This window comes from Onychostruthus taczanowskii, unplaced genomic scaffold (assembly GCF_017590055.1).
Source record: "Onychostruthus taczanowskii isolate IOZ18803 unplaced genomic scaffold, ASM1759005v1 scaffold59, whole genome shotgun sequence".
Classification (NCBI taxonomy): domain Eukaryota; kingdom Metazoa; phylum Chordata; class Aves; order Passeriformes; family Passeridae; genus Onychostruthus; species Onychostruthus taczanowskii.
The window spans coordinates 3,314,087-3,327,604 of NW_024503568.1; the positions used below are offsets into that span (position 1 = coordinate 3,314,087).

The following is a 13,518-nucleotide window of genomic DNA, read 5'->3' on the forward strand; positions in this document are numbered from 1 at the left end:
TGGGGTGAAGTAATGATTAGAAATGCAATATGGAGCTGTAGTGTAAAAAGTAAAATCAAAGGCACTGAACTAGACAAATATAATTTAGGCAGAAGCACAGGTCTAATTACTAGGCTTGAGATCTTAGAATTATCATCCATAAAGGTTGATTCCTCACCAATTCTCTGAGTGCAGAAAAGAATCTTAGTAGACATTGGTGCTAAATTTCTGATTTTTGTAGCATATGACTATAAAAATTTAGAAAAGCACATTTTTAAAGTGATCTTTGTGTATATTCCTGTCAAAAGGGCCTGTATAGACTTCTTCAAAGTGAAATGTATATAATCACAAGGACATTCCATGAAAGTCACATAAGGAAATATTTTACAGATTTATTTTAAATATGCTTTAGAAAAATTAACTGATTTCTGCTTGTTTTCATATATTTTGAATTTTAGTGGAGCACAGGAGTAAAGACTAAGTGGTCTCACTATGGTCATCTAATAAGTGAAATGATTACATGCTGGGTATATAAATGTTATTTGCTGATAATCCAACAGAGATTTTAGAGGAATGATCCTTGGTCATACAGCTTTGTACAAAGGAACAAAACCACTATACTCTTTTAGCTTTACTCTCTGCCTGGCAACCTGCCTTGTCCTTTAAGGTGCTGTTCAATGTAGAAAGTTTTCTAAATTTTTATTGTGAAGGATAAGATGGTAAGTAAATATAGTAGTAGAATGTATTATTTATACAGCTACCATGTGCATTTTCAATGCTAAGTCCTGATTTCTACTAAGTAAAGACCTTCTGTCACACTAAAAATGCATTCTGAAGTCTCTGCACATTTACAGAACAGCATTTTTAACCACAGCTGATGACTGTGTTCAATCTTCAGAGGAAAAAAGTTGCCTAAAAATATAGACTCACAAATATAGCATTAATCATAATATTTTCAGGTTTTTAAAAAATCAGTGGCCTTTTAAAAGCAAAACTCATCCCATCCTACTCTACAAAATAGAAAGTAATGTACAATTATTTAACAACTATGAACTGTTTTTTCCACAAAGAGAATAAAGCTCGTCCCATGTGTTTCACCTCCCTGTTGTCTCCTGCACCTGAGATCCAGCAGCTGTGCTTTAACCCTGCAGTAGGAAAGCAGGTAACAGAGTGTCCATGCATTTTCCCAAGAGAAACACAGGTTCCGTGCCTATTTTAAAATTCCTTAAAGGTGATACTATAGAGAAAGGACAGCTTATGTTACCTTTTGAATTGAATGTGCTACAGGGAACACAGGTGGGTTGGGTTCAGATCTTGGATTCTTCTGTGGTTAGTTAGGAAAATCCATAGCTATAGGAGGGCTTAGATACTTTGAAATACTTGCAAGGATATGTTTTGTAAATTCTCTTTTACCAAGTAAAGTGAGAAATAATGAGACTTCTTTTATGTTGAAGGGCTTGGGAGGACTGTCTTCTGTCTAGATTAAGTGTTTTGAAACAAGATAGGTTTTCAGTTTCAGATTAGAGAGCTTAACCTAGGACTCAAAAGTGTCTACCCTCCTATGAACTAGATGTCAGTGCTCTCACTATAGTCAGTGGAGAACCAGTTATTTGTCTCAATGAAGCCTGGAGAGAAATTTCTGCTTACTTAGGCCTGGTAAATCACATCTTCAGTTTCATTAGTAGATGTCTTTTGTCTTGGAGGGAAATACAGTGTCTTCCTACTTCACAGGCAGACAAATGCATTGACGTGCTGAAGTGTGGTGTTAAACTAAATCCCAGGCAAGCCACCTCCTCCTTAGAGGTGGAGTTCTCATAGAGGTGGAATCAGGAGATGATACTTGAAATGGGTGAAGTTTCCTAAACTCATAAACCAGCCCTTCAGTGGAAAAATAAATTTTTAACTCCTCTGAATCCCAGTCTAAGAGGCAGAGGCTGTGCTATAAAGCTGTCAGGTATTTCTGGAGGAATAATAAGGAGAAAGATTTAGTCAAAGATCTTCTACACAGTCTGATTGTCTCCTGTGTGGTCACAGAAGAGATGCTTATTGTTTGCCTTACAGCATTTGATGGTTTGCTTCTTTTTCTTTTCGCCTGGCCTTCTCATTGGGTCCTACTTGGGAATGGTATAAAGCATGGTGTTCCAAGTTCTTTATGGTAATGGAACGATTCTTTTGGCAGGAATCAAATAGAAAGTATTGAGATACTTCAGCTTTTCAATGAGTTAGAGTATAGGCTAGAGGAAAAGGTTATTTAATTACATACCATCCCCTGCTTTCCAGGGGAACAAAACTCGTTTATATGATTTTTAGTTTGCTAGTTTTCTAAAACAAATTTACAGTTTTGCATGTGAAGCAGCCAGTGAGGAGTTCCTCCTTCAAACCTATCCCTGAACCTCTGAAATATCTTACACATACTACTTTGTGTACCTAGTGTCATGTCTGTTTTTACATATCCATATGAGTGAGTGAGGGAAAGGAATATTGGGGTTTTTTTCTGTGATGTAATAAAAAGATAAAATGTGGAAGTCTGTTCCTTGTGAGATATAGGTCTATTCTAATATATACAGAGAGGGCTTCTTTAGCTTTTTTTTTTTTTTTTTTTTTTTTTTTTTTTTTTTTTATTAGTTTTTTTTTTTTTTGGCTTTTGTTTAATGAGCTTTGTTGATTATCTAGTATGACCAAGGCTGGTAAATGTGGAACTGTTCATAGACTTTATTTTTGTTCATGATAAAAAGCTCTTGAGATTAATGAGTCACTGGTGCCTCAGCATCTGCTCCCAAGACTGGGGAATTTGGGAAAGAAACTGAAGAGAAATATAAGCATAAAAATAAGTAAAATGTTAAGAGCAGAAATCTTCATGATAGTGAATGGACATGAAGGATTTAAGAAGTGTAACAGAAATGTTTATTTAGCGGAGCAAAATGAGAGATTAAATCACAGCTATAATGAAGACAATTTTTAGGTGAATATTTTGAGAAACAACTATATTTTGAGCTTACCAATCAATTTGTTGAAACAATATATTCAAAAGCAAGCATCAGAAATCTATATTTAAAACAGATATTACTGTCACAGACCACAAACAGTACCCTCTTTCATGGAGAAATATCTTGTAAACTATGTCAGTCAGGTATCACAATTTTTTATAGTAGCTAGGTTTCATAACAGTTGCTGTAGGTTAACCTCCAGTAGTGAATCTCAGTTGAGTAAGCCACTTTTTGGTAACTCTGGAGAAAATACTTTTTATTTTCCTCATTAACATCTTGTTGCATATTGCCACAAAGCAACCTGAGGCACGACTCAAAAGTTCCTCCTGTATTGTAGCACCTAGCACATGCTCCAAAGATCTTAAAAATTTTAGGGTATGTTGTTTATACTTCCATATGGCAATTTTTACTTGTATTTTAGGATAAATTTTTCCTCCATATAGATGTTAGTAGTACGTTCTCTGCTGGAGTCTAAAGTGTAAGGAGAATATGCAAAAAAAGGCATCATAATAAAAAAAAAGAGCTGGCTTCATAGCACATAAGATTGTGGCTTGTGGGTGTGATTATCAACCTGGTGATGCTCTTGTGTTGGTTTTTTTTTGCCCTAGCAGAGTAAGCACTTCTGGTCTGTCTACTGTTTCTCTCAGAAACCTGAACAAATTGCATTCTGATCTGGAGCTCAGCAAAATTAGGAAACAGTGCACAGGCCTCCCCTGAATTCATTGCACCTTTTGTCTGTAAATATAGAGGAAACAGATGATATTTGAGAACATCAGTACCTGTCTGAAGAGTGTTAATTTACTGGTATTCAGAAGTGAACTGTCTATACAAATATTTTAATCCAAATGGGTAGTTGGAGCCCGAGATAAGAAGTGGTTTCCTTTCTCCCCCTCCATTAATCCCCCTGTGGAGATGAAAGTTTGATTCAGCTATTTGTAAACCTAAGACTTTGTCACTGAGAACTAATTCATGTTTATAAAATTAGAATTATTTTGTTATTTTTCTCTATGCATCACTTGAAATTTATCCACGTTAAATGTCATCTACAGTTTTATACCCCAATCACTTAGTACTGCAACTAAGTACTTTTGCAACTTTTCATGACTTACGTTTACTACTGAAAATGGTCAGAGCAGGGTGTCCAGGAATGGTTTCTTGGCCAGATGTGAGAGCAGAGTTGAAGATAGGACTAGAACTGTATAGTCAAGGGCAAAGGATGAAAATTACAGCTGGAAGGAGCTGCAGAGAGTTTTGAGAAAATTGCGCAAAGAACTGGAAAGAGGGGTACAGGCAGGTGGGCAGTGGATGTTGCAGCCCTACTGTATGGACAGCTGTGAGCTACAGTGCAAAACTATTATAAAGCATAACAGAAAATGGAGTCAAATTCAGCTTTGCAGCAGTAGAATTGATAAATGTCAGGGAAAATGATCTCACAGTATTACTTAGTGGTATAAGTACTTACGGGGTAGCTTTTCAACCATGGATGGTAACATTTTATGATATGTGAAAGTGTTATTTATTGTGTAAAACTAGAACTGTTCTATGAGGATTTTAGCTCTTCTGCAGTTATGCAGTTTAGCTCTTCTGCTTATGCTCGATGCCGTAGGAGATTAACAATTAGATTTGCCAGAAGTACAGTTGGTAATGGAAAAAGGAAAAAATTGACAAAGATGTCTCTATTAAAATCATGCCAGTCACACATAAATCTCTTATGGATGTGCATCTCCACTGGCTATTTCCTTACCTTTGCGTATGATTCATTATAAAGAAGAACAGGAATTATATGATTGTTAAGACAGAAGTAGAAAGAAAAGAACATTAGAAAAAGTCATACATTCTTATTAATATATATTATGTGCTGCAATGAAATCATTTTTACCTAAGTATAAAATTACCTAGATAATAGATTTATGAACTGTAAGAAAAGATGGAAAATATGTTGTCTGTTGAAAACTACTGTGAGAGACCTCGTAAAAATATTCTTTATATTGAATTGTATAAAACACTGAATATGTTTTAGCTACTGAAATTTTATTTCTTTTATACAGCATTGAGTATTTAATTAGATAATATGCAATGTATACAGATATTTCTATCACCAGAAATACAAATTACAATCTCTATGACATATAATATGCTGTAAATTTTTACTTCACAGAATGAATTAATTTGTAAAATACCTCTGAGATCATCAGATTATTGAGTCCAACCTATGACCAAACTAGGACATGGTACTAAATGCCATGTCCAGTTATTCCTTAAACACCTCCAGGGATGGGTGCCCACTTCCCTGGGCAGCCCATTCCAATATCTAATCACCCACTCTGTGTGAGGAAATTCTCCCTAATGTGCAACAACTTGGCACAGGTCCTCTTGTCCTGTTACTTGTTGCCTGGGAAAAGACACTGATACCCGCTTCTCCCCTCCCCACCCCCTGGCTACTCCCTCCTTTCAGGCAGTGTGGAGAGCGATACAGGCTCCCCTGAGCCTCCTTTTCTCCAGGCTAAACAACCTCAGTTCCCTCAGCATCTCTTCTCAGAGAACTTGTGTTCCAAACCCTTTACAACTTCGTTGCCTGTCCCTGGACTTGCTCCTCAATGTCCTTCCTGAATTGAAGGGCCCAGAGTGGACACAGCATTTGAGGTGTGGCCTCACCAGTGCTGAGTACAGGGCAGGAATTTCATCCCTGGTCCTGTTGGCCACACTGTTCCTGGTAAAGGCAAGATGCCTTTGGCTTTCTTGACCGTCTGGGCACACTGCATTTGGCAGCTGCATTCAGCCACACTTGTTCAGCAGCTCTTGACCAGCAGCCCCAGGTCCTTTTCTGCTGGGCCATTTTCCAGCTGCTCTGCCCCCAGGCTGTAGCGCTGCATGGGGTTGTTGCGGCCAAAGTGCAGGACCTGGGTCTTGGTCTTGCTGAACTTCACACTGTTGGTCTTGGCTCATCAATCCAGTCTGTCCAGGTCCCTCTTCAGAGCCTTCCTGCACTCCATCAGATCAGAACACCAACCCAGCTTGGTGTTGTCTGCAGATTTACTAATGGTACTCTCAAGCCCCTCATCCAAATCAATAAAGATAGTAGGCATGACTGGGCCCAGTGCTGATCCCTGGGGAACATCACTAGTGATGGGATGTTGGCTGAATGTGGCACCATTTGCCATCAGTCTCTGGGCCCTTCCATTCAGCCAGCTAGAGAAGAGTGTGTCTGTCACTTGCTCTTGAATGTATGTCTTGAAGGCTGGGACTCATTAAACCAAAAGTAGCAACTTCAGACACACCTTAGTAAGCTTGTTTTTCCCAAAGAGACCTTTTTTTCCCCACACACATTGGGAATCACTTTCATTTTGCTTTATGGTATAAGTGTCCACAAATTGAATCAAATTGAATTAAAATCATAGAATGTTTGGAATAGGAAGGGACCTTTAAAGATCATCTAGTTCTGACCCTGCTGCCATGGGCAGGGATACCTTCCAGTAGGCCAGATGCTCAAAGCCCCATCCAACCTGGCCTTGAACACTTCCAGGAGTGGGGGATCCACAGCTTCTCTGTGCAACCTGTTCTAGTGTCTCACCACCCTCATCATAAAAGAATTCTTCTTTATGTCTAATCTGAATGTAGTGTTTTTCAATTTGATAGAATTATAAATAATAATAAACCTTCCATAGAGCTAGATTATTCCCAGCTGTATACCACATGGAATTTTATACTATCCTCTGTCGTGTTTGGTAATAATAACCAATGTCAGTGACAGAATATTGGAAGAGATGTTCAGCTTTTCTGCCTATCATGACGTTTCCTATACTGCTAGTTTCATTGTTAGACCTTATTACCTCTATTGTCAACCTTAAGAAATATGTGTTTTTATGTAGGTCTCCTTTAGGATTATTTTATTTTTCTTCTCTTCTGTACTTTATCATCATACCTTTTTCAGTGCTGCAGAACTTCAATGCATTTCAAAATTAAGTTCCTATCTTCTCCTCATTCCTCTGCTTTTTTCCCTTTGTACTGCTCACAGTTTCTCCTCTGTGGAAATATACCTCCATTTCAACACACTTTTCTGGTATTTTTGGTTCCCTGCAGCGGTGGTTCTACACATTATTCCACATTTGCTTGGAACAAAAGAGTGAACAGGGCTAAAAGGAAGGTAAAGAGACCTGTTCCTTTTAAATACATAGCATGAATCTGTTTCTCTGAGCACCTTCGAGACTTGTGGTGGATGAGATTATAAGCACCTACTCTTTATGGTTTCTTTGCTACTTTTTTTTTCCTGCCATAGAATTTTCTTTTTTAAATTCATTACATTCTGTACATTGTTGTTCATGAATGCTGCTCTTAGAATGGGATCTTTATGCTGAAAATTCTATGAGTTTATGATACAGATTGAGATCAACTCTTGACACTCACTGACAAAGAAACAGTACTTCTGCAACAAAGCTGGAATGGTCTTTAAAAAGGTATTTTCAGAAAGCAGAGCTAAGAGATTATATTTTGAGGAACAATATACTTTCTGGAGGAATTAAAGTTTTGCTTGTCCATGAGCAGACATTCTTACACAGATTTGTATTAGAGCTTGCTTCCTGGCAGTGGACTTTTCAAGGAATTTACCTTGGAAGACTGAAGAATTCTTGTACTTTCCTGGGTAAAAAAAAAATCTCTATTATAGATTAAAGGATAAAAGTTGACGGAACTGGAGACAAAAATTAGTTGTTTCTCTGCCAATTAATATGGCAAATAAAGCCTTCCAAAAGTATATTTCCAAGTGGTCATAATATGATTAAATTCTGTATTTATTTTCATGCAGATGACTAGAGGAATATTCTTGATGCAGGGCCATTCTCATGCTAAATTTTAAATCTCTGCTCAGAAAGTGTAGCTGTATTAAAACAGTTCAAAATGTATGTTATCAAACACTCTTAATATAAGCAATTATACATGTTTTCAATCCAATTGTTTTCAAAAATGGTCGAAGTATTTCAGCTGACATTCTACAAAAATGACAGACATTTTCTGATGCAGAAATTTTAGCTGAAGTCATTGAAGCTTGACACTGCATAAAGTGTAAATAAATATAATAAATATAAACAGTAAATATAAGAAGTGTAAATAGGATGTGGTAGAAAGTATGACCAACTTGCAAATGTAGCAATAAGCCCTTGCCCCAAGTGAAGACTGTAAATGCCAGAATAAGAATTTGTTACTGAAGTTAAAGGTACTCCTTTTATTGTCACCTTTTATTAGCAGCCCATAACTGCTCTATTGTTCCACATGTTCTGACAGAGTGTTCATACTGCAGTGAAGTATAGATGCTCTTCAGGTGTTGAATAAAGTATTTACTATTTCCATATTTAGATACAGGACAATTTTTCAATGACATGCCTTGTAATTGCTTAATCAGAAAGGTTATATAAAATAGTTTTAGCAGTAGGGGGGTTTCTGATTAACTGATAATGGAGCAAACCCATATCACAGACTATTTTGATTATTTTGCCTTGATTACCAAATATTAGTCTGAACTTTTCCAAGAAAGATATCTAAGTTTTTAAGTCTGACATTTATTCACAGCATAGAAATGCTGTAAGAAATGGCAGTATTAGCTCTTTTATAATGTTGTTAGGACCTGCCCCTGAAGGTGAGAGTAACTGAGGTTCTTGTTAACAGATCCCTTGGGTAATCAGCGTGAAATGATATGGAATGACCAGTGTTTATGTATACACAGATACCACCACCCGTGGATCCAGTGATGAGATTTGATTGTTGCTTTGTTGAAGTGATGGTCACAGTCTTGATCTGTCAGGGGTGAGGAAGCCCCTGAAACATATAGTTCAGTGTGTTGATGTATGTTCAGTTTTAGCTAGGATCCCAAGGTACATCCCCTGGGGTGGGAGTTTGACACTGTCTATGGAAACTGTGGATCATGTTCAGTCCTCTGGTGGATGGCCCCAGAAATTAGTCTGGGGCACTTTGGGGATCTTTGATGGTTTATGACATCTTCTAAGACATTACAGCTCCTTCTCACATCCGCTTGGTTTAGCCAGTTATTCCCTGTCAGAAGGGATGAAAACCTTCAGGTCTGTCCTGGTGCTTCCCCACGACCAGAGTTTTATGCCTGAGCAAGTTATGTAGCTGAGGACATTGGCATGATAAAATGCATTGTCCCATATAGCAAGATCTTCTTCTTACCAGCCTCTTCCTTTACTTGGCTCAAACCCCAGCTTGTTGCTGAACAGACTGGTTTGTTGTGGTCCTCCTGTAGTGCTCACCCCCTCTGCACCTGGGCTGTTCTTAGGTTTAGCCACCACACAGCCAAAACCTCTCCTCCTCCCCTTTGGTTGGGGGATGCAAACCTGGCCTCGGCAAAGCACCTGCTGCTTTTGCAAATGGCCAATTGCAAGCGTCATTAACCATTAACATTTCAGTATCCCACAACTGTTGTGCGAATTTATTTGTTAAAGATCATTCCACTTATCAGAAGATTGACCAACACTTGAAAATGTGGAACATTGCCAGCATAAAAGGTGTTTAGGTTCTTGAAGTACAGTTTTGTTTTATCATTCCTACACCTGTAGTCTGTATATTTTGACATACTGTAATAACAATAGCAAGATAGGTCAGCCTTTAGTCATGATTGATGTTGTATTTATATTGTAAAATCTTTCAGAGTTTAATTCAAAGCATGTGAAAAAAACCAAAAAAACCAAACTCTTTCCTGTAGAATAATCTATTCCCTTTCCTATTCCAACAAAACTAGTGTTGGAAAGAAGGAGCAGACTTCAAACTTATTTTTGGTCATCTCTTATTAAAAGCTGAGAAAAGTCTAAATCATTTCCTCTGGGAGAAAGAAAATATACATGACAGCATCCTGTGATTAGTTTCATACAGTTTTAATGTGGCAAAATTGTCATTAAATATGTATTTGTTTAGCAATCTAAAATTTACTTAAATTGTGGAAGAAATTAGAGTGGCCCTGAGAAGAATTCATTAATCTTCTGTTTGCTGCTGTGTAAATAAGCAGATGAGCTTTACCTCTTTGAAACAGGAATGCAAGTGGAAGATATGAACTAGAGGTTGGGGTTTTTTAATTATTAGAAAATTTGTAATATTTACTAGAATAATAAGACTTGTCTTGTTTATAAAAATTTCAGTATAATTTCTCTGGAGTTCTTTGTTTAACTCCATTTTGTATCTCTATGAAAAGTAATACAGTCCTCTGCTCAATAAAAGATATAGTGCATTTGAATAAAGCCACAAAATTTAATCTATTTCATGGCTTGTAAAGGAAATTGGTAAATCATTTGAAAATGAAGCATAAAATTATTTGTATCTACATCTATCTTTGCATTTGAAAAGCTGTCAAGTAAGTTATCTTTCTATGGTTGAAAACAGAGTGTCTGCTAGAGAATGGAGAACAGGTTCACAATATATTTTTCAGCCTGATAGACTCTTACAGGTTATATTTAAATTACCAGAAATCAAAACCTCATCTGAAATATTTACTTAATCTTCAGTTATAAGATTCTACAAAATTTAGATTTATAGATCTAAATTTTCTAGTAATCCTTGAGTGCGTTGACAATGCTGGGTTTTGTGGCTGAGCTCAAAATACCTGCATTTGCCACACTGTATTCTGAATGACTCAAAAATATATGTCTGTTTTAACTTTGTGTAAGTCAAAGAGTTTATATAGAGTGCTAATAAGTAAGTCAATTTAAAGCAGTCTTTTAAATAAAGAAGTAAAGATGATTCATTTGGGGTAAAAGCAACTGAATAGCAAAAGGAAAGTCTATCAAAAGAGAAGACACAGGCTTTTTTTGTCTGAATAATAGGATCTAAAGACATTGCAAAATATTTTTATGAGTATTTACATCAAGGTTTTGTTGGTCTTCTTGGGTTTTTTCAGGTTTTTTTGTTTGTTTGGGGGTTTTGGGGTTTTTTTTGGTGGTTTGGTTTGGGGTTGTAGTTTGGTGGGGGGGTTGTTTGGTTGTTTTTTATTATTGATCATCCCTATGTGGAAAGTAGTGGGAAAATAGATGCATCCATATTTTCCAAAGGCACCCAATGGAAATTCAAGACTTAGTTCACATTTATTTGGGAACCAAAGGTTTCTAAATTTCTTCATATATGTTGGTATAAATAGAGCACTTGATCCCAGGTCAGTATGGCAGTGTGCTAGCTAAGCTGCAGGTGTGGAAGGTATAAACTGCAGATAGATCACTTCAATTCTAGACTTGAGAAATCTGGACCTGAATCAGGCCAAAACCCTTCTGGTTGTTAGAGCTCCTTTGAGAAGATGCTGTTTATCTGAGAGAAGGTTCTCAAAATTAGTTTCCAAATATTTCCCAATTTTCTGTGTAAAAACCTTCCTTTGGAAATTCCTGTAAATTTTTCCATCGGAAGTGTATTATTTCCTTATTAGTCTTCTCTTCCCAACTCTTCATAGGCTGCCAGGCTGGACAGCTTTACAGCTCTCTGATGCTGCACCAGGAATTGCTGGCTCTTATACAAACAGGTTTCTGGAAATGGCCAGTACTGCAATACCTTTTCTTACTTTGTCATTTTAAGAGTCATTAAGTAGATTTTAATGACAATTAAGTAGTCTCCTATATGTAATTTGAAGTAATTAAAAGTGGGATGTGTACTTTTGACATGTTTAACAGTTATATACATTTTTGTTTCATTCTTCTCTATTTTTAGCTCATGCAGACTCTGTTTTTTTCAAGTTAGAAGCACAATGTGCTGTGCCTCTGTCAGAGAACCGTTTATACAAGTGAAGGAACTGTGTTCGTATCTGATTCCTAAGTGGGAATAATGAATTCTAATTCAGTGACTTTTGTTGTGGTTGTTTAGCTTTCTTTTTTTTTTTTTTTTTTTTTTTTTTTTTTTTTTGTTTTGTTTTGTTTTGTTTTGTTTTGTTACAGAATAATAATTGCTCATGGGAGTTCACAAAAAGTACACATACTTATTTGAAATGATGCTGTTGGCATCCTGATTGTATTTAACAGTATGCAATAAATCTGGTAAAACAGAAGTTAGGTCTTTATGTATTTAAAAAGAAAAAAGTGTAAAATCTGCCTGCTGTCATGGTAAACTAAGCAATTTACTAGCATTTGATCCAGTTTTATTTTCCTCTGGAACCTGTTAATGAACTTCAAGGTGCAGGTCTCATTGCCCATTTAAAATGTGTCTATGAGTGAATTACCTGGTAATACAGCTCTCCTGCAAAGTATCTAAAGATTGTTAGATCTGGAATTTTTATTTTCTTCTGGTATCTCATCTGTCATCATCTACAATAGGCATTTGCCTTTAATTTTAACTAGCTTAAGGCAGGCTACATTTTTTCTTGGCTCTTCTTCATGATGGGATTGCCCTGCTTGCACATTCTACTACTCTGCAGGATAAAGATGTTAACTGTGAATCAGAAATCATATAGTAGGTGTAAGACTTGAAATAAAATCGATACATTTTTGTGAGGCATGTCACTGGTTAAGTGACAGAAAATATTCTGATAGTGACTGAAAAAGAAAAGTCAAAGGTACATTTGAACCTGTCAGTTCAACATATTCCTGTTATCCCTTTAGGGGATATCATACAACTTGACACCAACATTTAAGCTTTGAAAATTATGAGCTCATCTATTTCAAATGGGATGTCACATGTTCCCAAGCCTTTGCCATTACTTATAGTGGAAGACAGGATGATCACTTTTGTCACATATTGATAGTGAATAAGATCTTTCTTTTTTTCTTTTCTTTTTTTTTCTTGTTTCAGAATGAAGAACAAATTTTGGTATTTTGAATTTGGCACTTCGGAAACTTTCTCAGCCACCTGTAAGAAGCTGCATGAATCTGTAGAAATAGAAGTAAGAAACTAATTGTTGCCTTTATCCTTGAAATGTCACTAGTTTGGCTGAAATGCAGGGAGCAAGGGTGCAGAGTGCCTGAATCCAACAAGGCAAAGCAGTGCACATCCTTTCGACCCTATATTCCAAAATATTATTTTTATCATGTCTATTTGTAGTGTAGCCCTGCACACTGGAACAAAGTTCAGTTTGATGATTAGTGAAGTCTTAATGCAGTAGACAAGGTCAAGAGGTGAAATATAACATTAGAAATCAATAGGGAGTGTGGCTAGGTCAGGTGGGAAAATGAAAGACTGTTGGAGAGAGTGAGAGCTGCTGCAGGATTAAAATAATAAAAAAATAATCTTATTATTTCTAGGTCCCAAGGTTTTATAACCTTTAAAACTCAATTCCCTAAAATTGTACGTACTTTCCTGAATAAAGGTTAAAGAATATATATATTTTTTGAATTATTCCCCTTCATTAAATAGCTTTTCTCTCTGTACAAGGGGTCATCTTTCCATTATACATTGAACATTAACTCAAAAGACACAGGATACTTACAGACAAAATGGGAATTTAAAATAATGTGCCACTGCTACTTTGATGGCTGCTAGAATAAGTGGCTGAATTACATAAACTGTTTGAGCATCTGATGTTTATGAATAAGTACATGAAAAAATGAGAAGTGAGTGAAGATACAAACCTGAGAATTTA

At 36.5% G+C, this 13,518-nt stretch overlaps 1 protein-coding gene across 1 annotated transcript in view; it reads left to right on the forward strand.

Moving 5' to 3' along the window:
- DGKB (diacylglycerol kinase beta) overlaps positions 1–13,518 on the forward strand; it is a 330,606-nt gene that overhangs the window by 237,599 nt on the left and 79,489 nt on the right. The window contains exon 21 of the mRNA XM_041418276.1: positions 12,732–12,822. Coding sequence (XP_041274210.1) covers positions 12,732–12,822 — 91 coding nt within the window. The remainder of the gene's footprint in view (positions 1–12,731; positions 12,823–13,518) is intronic.